This window comes from Manacus vitellinus, unplaced genomic scaffold (genome assembly GCF_001715985.3).
Source record: "Manacus vitellinus isolate BGI_N305 unplaced genomic scaffold, ASM171598v3 scaffold_94_pilon, whole genome shotgun sequence".
NCBI lineage: Eukaryota > Metazoa > Chordata > Aves > Passeriformes > Pipridae > Manacus > Manacus vitellinus.
Genome location: NW_021940890.1, coordinates 1,215,645 through 1,217,106, shown reverse-complemented (window position 1 = coordinate 1,217,106; position 1,462 = coordinate 1,215,645). Strand labels below are relative to the sequence as shown.

General features: G+C 42.2%; 1 protein-coding gene across 1 annotated transcript in view; it reads left to right on the top strand.

The window, feature by feature from the left end:
* MDGA2 (MAM domain containing glycosylphosphatidylinositol anchor 2) overlaps window positions 1-1,462 on the top strand; it is a gene marked incomplete at its 5' end in the record, with an annotated part of 146,887 nt that overhangs the window by 136,320 nt on the left and 9,105 nt on the right. The window contains one exon of the mRNA XM_029965282.1: window positions 881-901. Coding sequence (XP_029821142.1) covers window positions 881-901 — 21 coding nt within the window. The remainder of the gene's footprint in view (window positions 1-880; window positions 902-1,462) is intronic.

Sequence of the window (1,462 nt, the reverse complement as noted above, 5' to 3'; positions counted from 1 at the left end):
TCATCCAAACCCTCCTGGAGCTCTGGCAGCCTTGGGGCCGTGCCCACTGCCCTGGGGAGCCTGGGCAGTGCCAACCACCCTCTGGGGGAAGAACTTTTCCCTGAGATCCAACCTGAGCCTGCCCTGTCCCAGCTCCAGCCCTTCCCTGGGTCCTGTCCCTGCTCACAGAGAGAACAAATGGATGATGATGATGATTTGCACCCACAGCTGGTGGTGACCAGTTGCTTTGTGGTCCAGCTCACTTGTTTTTACATGAGGTTTAGTCACTACTCAAATTCTGTAAGAAAGAAAAGTAAATATTTGTGGTTATGACTGACTGCTGTAATTATTATTATTGTTGTTGTTGTTGTTGTTGTTATTATTATTATCATTATCATTATCATTATTATTTTATTCTTAGTACCATGTTTCTAGCTCCAGAAAAAGAAACTGGTGCCAAACAGTGCATAAATGACAATATTTATAACTTTACACTGACACTCATTCCCAGTATCATCCAGTATTATCAGAAGTAAGTGAGAATAATTGCTATAGTGGGGGGAAATCAGCCTTGTCCATGTAAAGCCCTGATATTTGCAGATAATGTTGCTTTTCATGTAGATTTGGATCTTGATTAAAGATTCAGCTGCTGGTTGTAATTACCACAATCAGCCAGTTTCCAGGGGTTACAAAGCAGAGCAGCTGAACCCATCACTTGTTTCCACTCACCTCTTTATCCCAGAATCCCAGAAGGCTTTAGGTTGGGAAGGATCTTAAAGCCCATCTTATCCCACCCCATGCCATGGGGAAGGGACCACCAGGAAATTTGGGATAATCTGCACCTCGAGCGATCAGATTTTTTTTTTCTTTGTGCTAATTTTGTTTTTGCTTTGTTTTCCAGCTCCAGTGAATCCTCACCTACGTGAGTATTTATTCATTTACCTTTTTGTCTTTTGTGTGTGTGAAGAGCTGTCCTTGCATTTGTTGTCCCTCGCAGTAAAAAAGTAAATTATAAGTATTTCCCTTTCCATTGCATCCCACATCCTCTTTCCCAGCATATTCTACCAAGAGTCTTCATTTTAATAAGCCAAAACGTGCCAAAATTTTATTTACTTATGTATTATTTATTAATTTCTTGTGAAAGTTTTGATTTTAATACACCAAAAATATTCCTGCTTGGGAAATGGGGGGCAGTCTCCCAAAAATATTCTTGCTGGGAAGTGGGGCTCAGTCACCCAAAAATATTCCTGCTTAGAAAATGGGGCTCAGTCTCCCAAAAATATTCCTGCTGGGAAATGGGGCTCAGTCTCCCAAAAATATTCCTGCTTGGGAAATGGGGATGAGTCTCCCAAAAATATTCCTGCTGGGAAATGGGGGTCGGTCTCCGAAAAAATAGTCCTGCTTGGGAAATGGGGGTTCAGTCTCCCCAAAAATAGTCCTGCTTGGGAAATGGGGGTTCAGTCTCCCCAAAAATAGTCCTGCT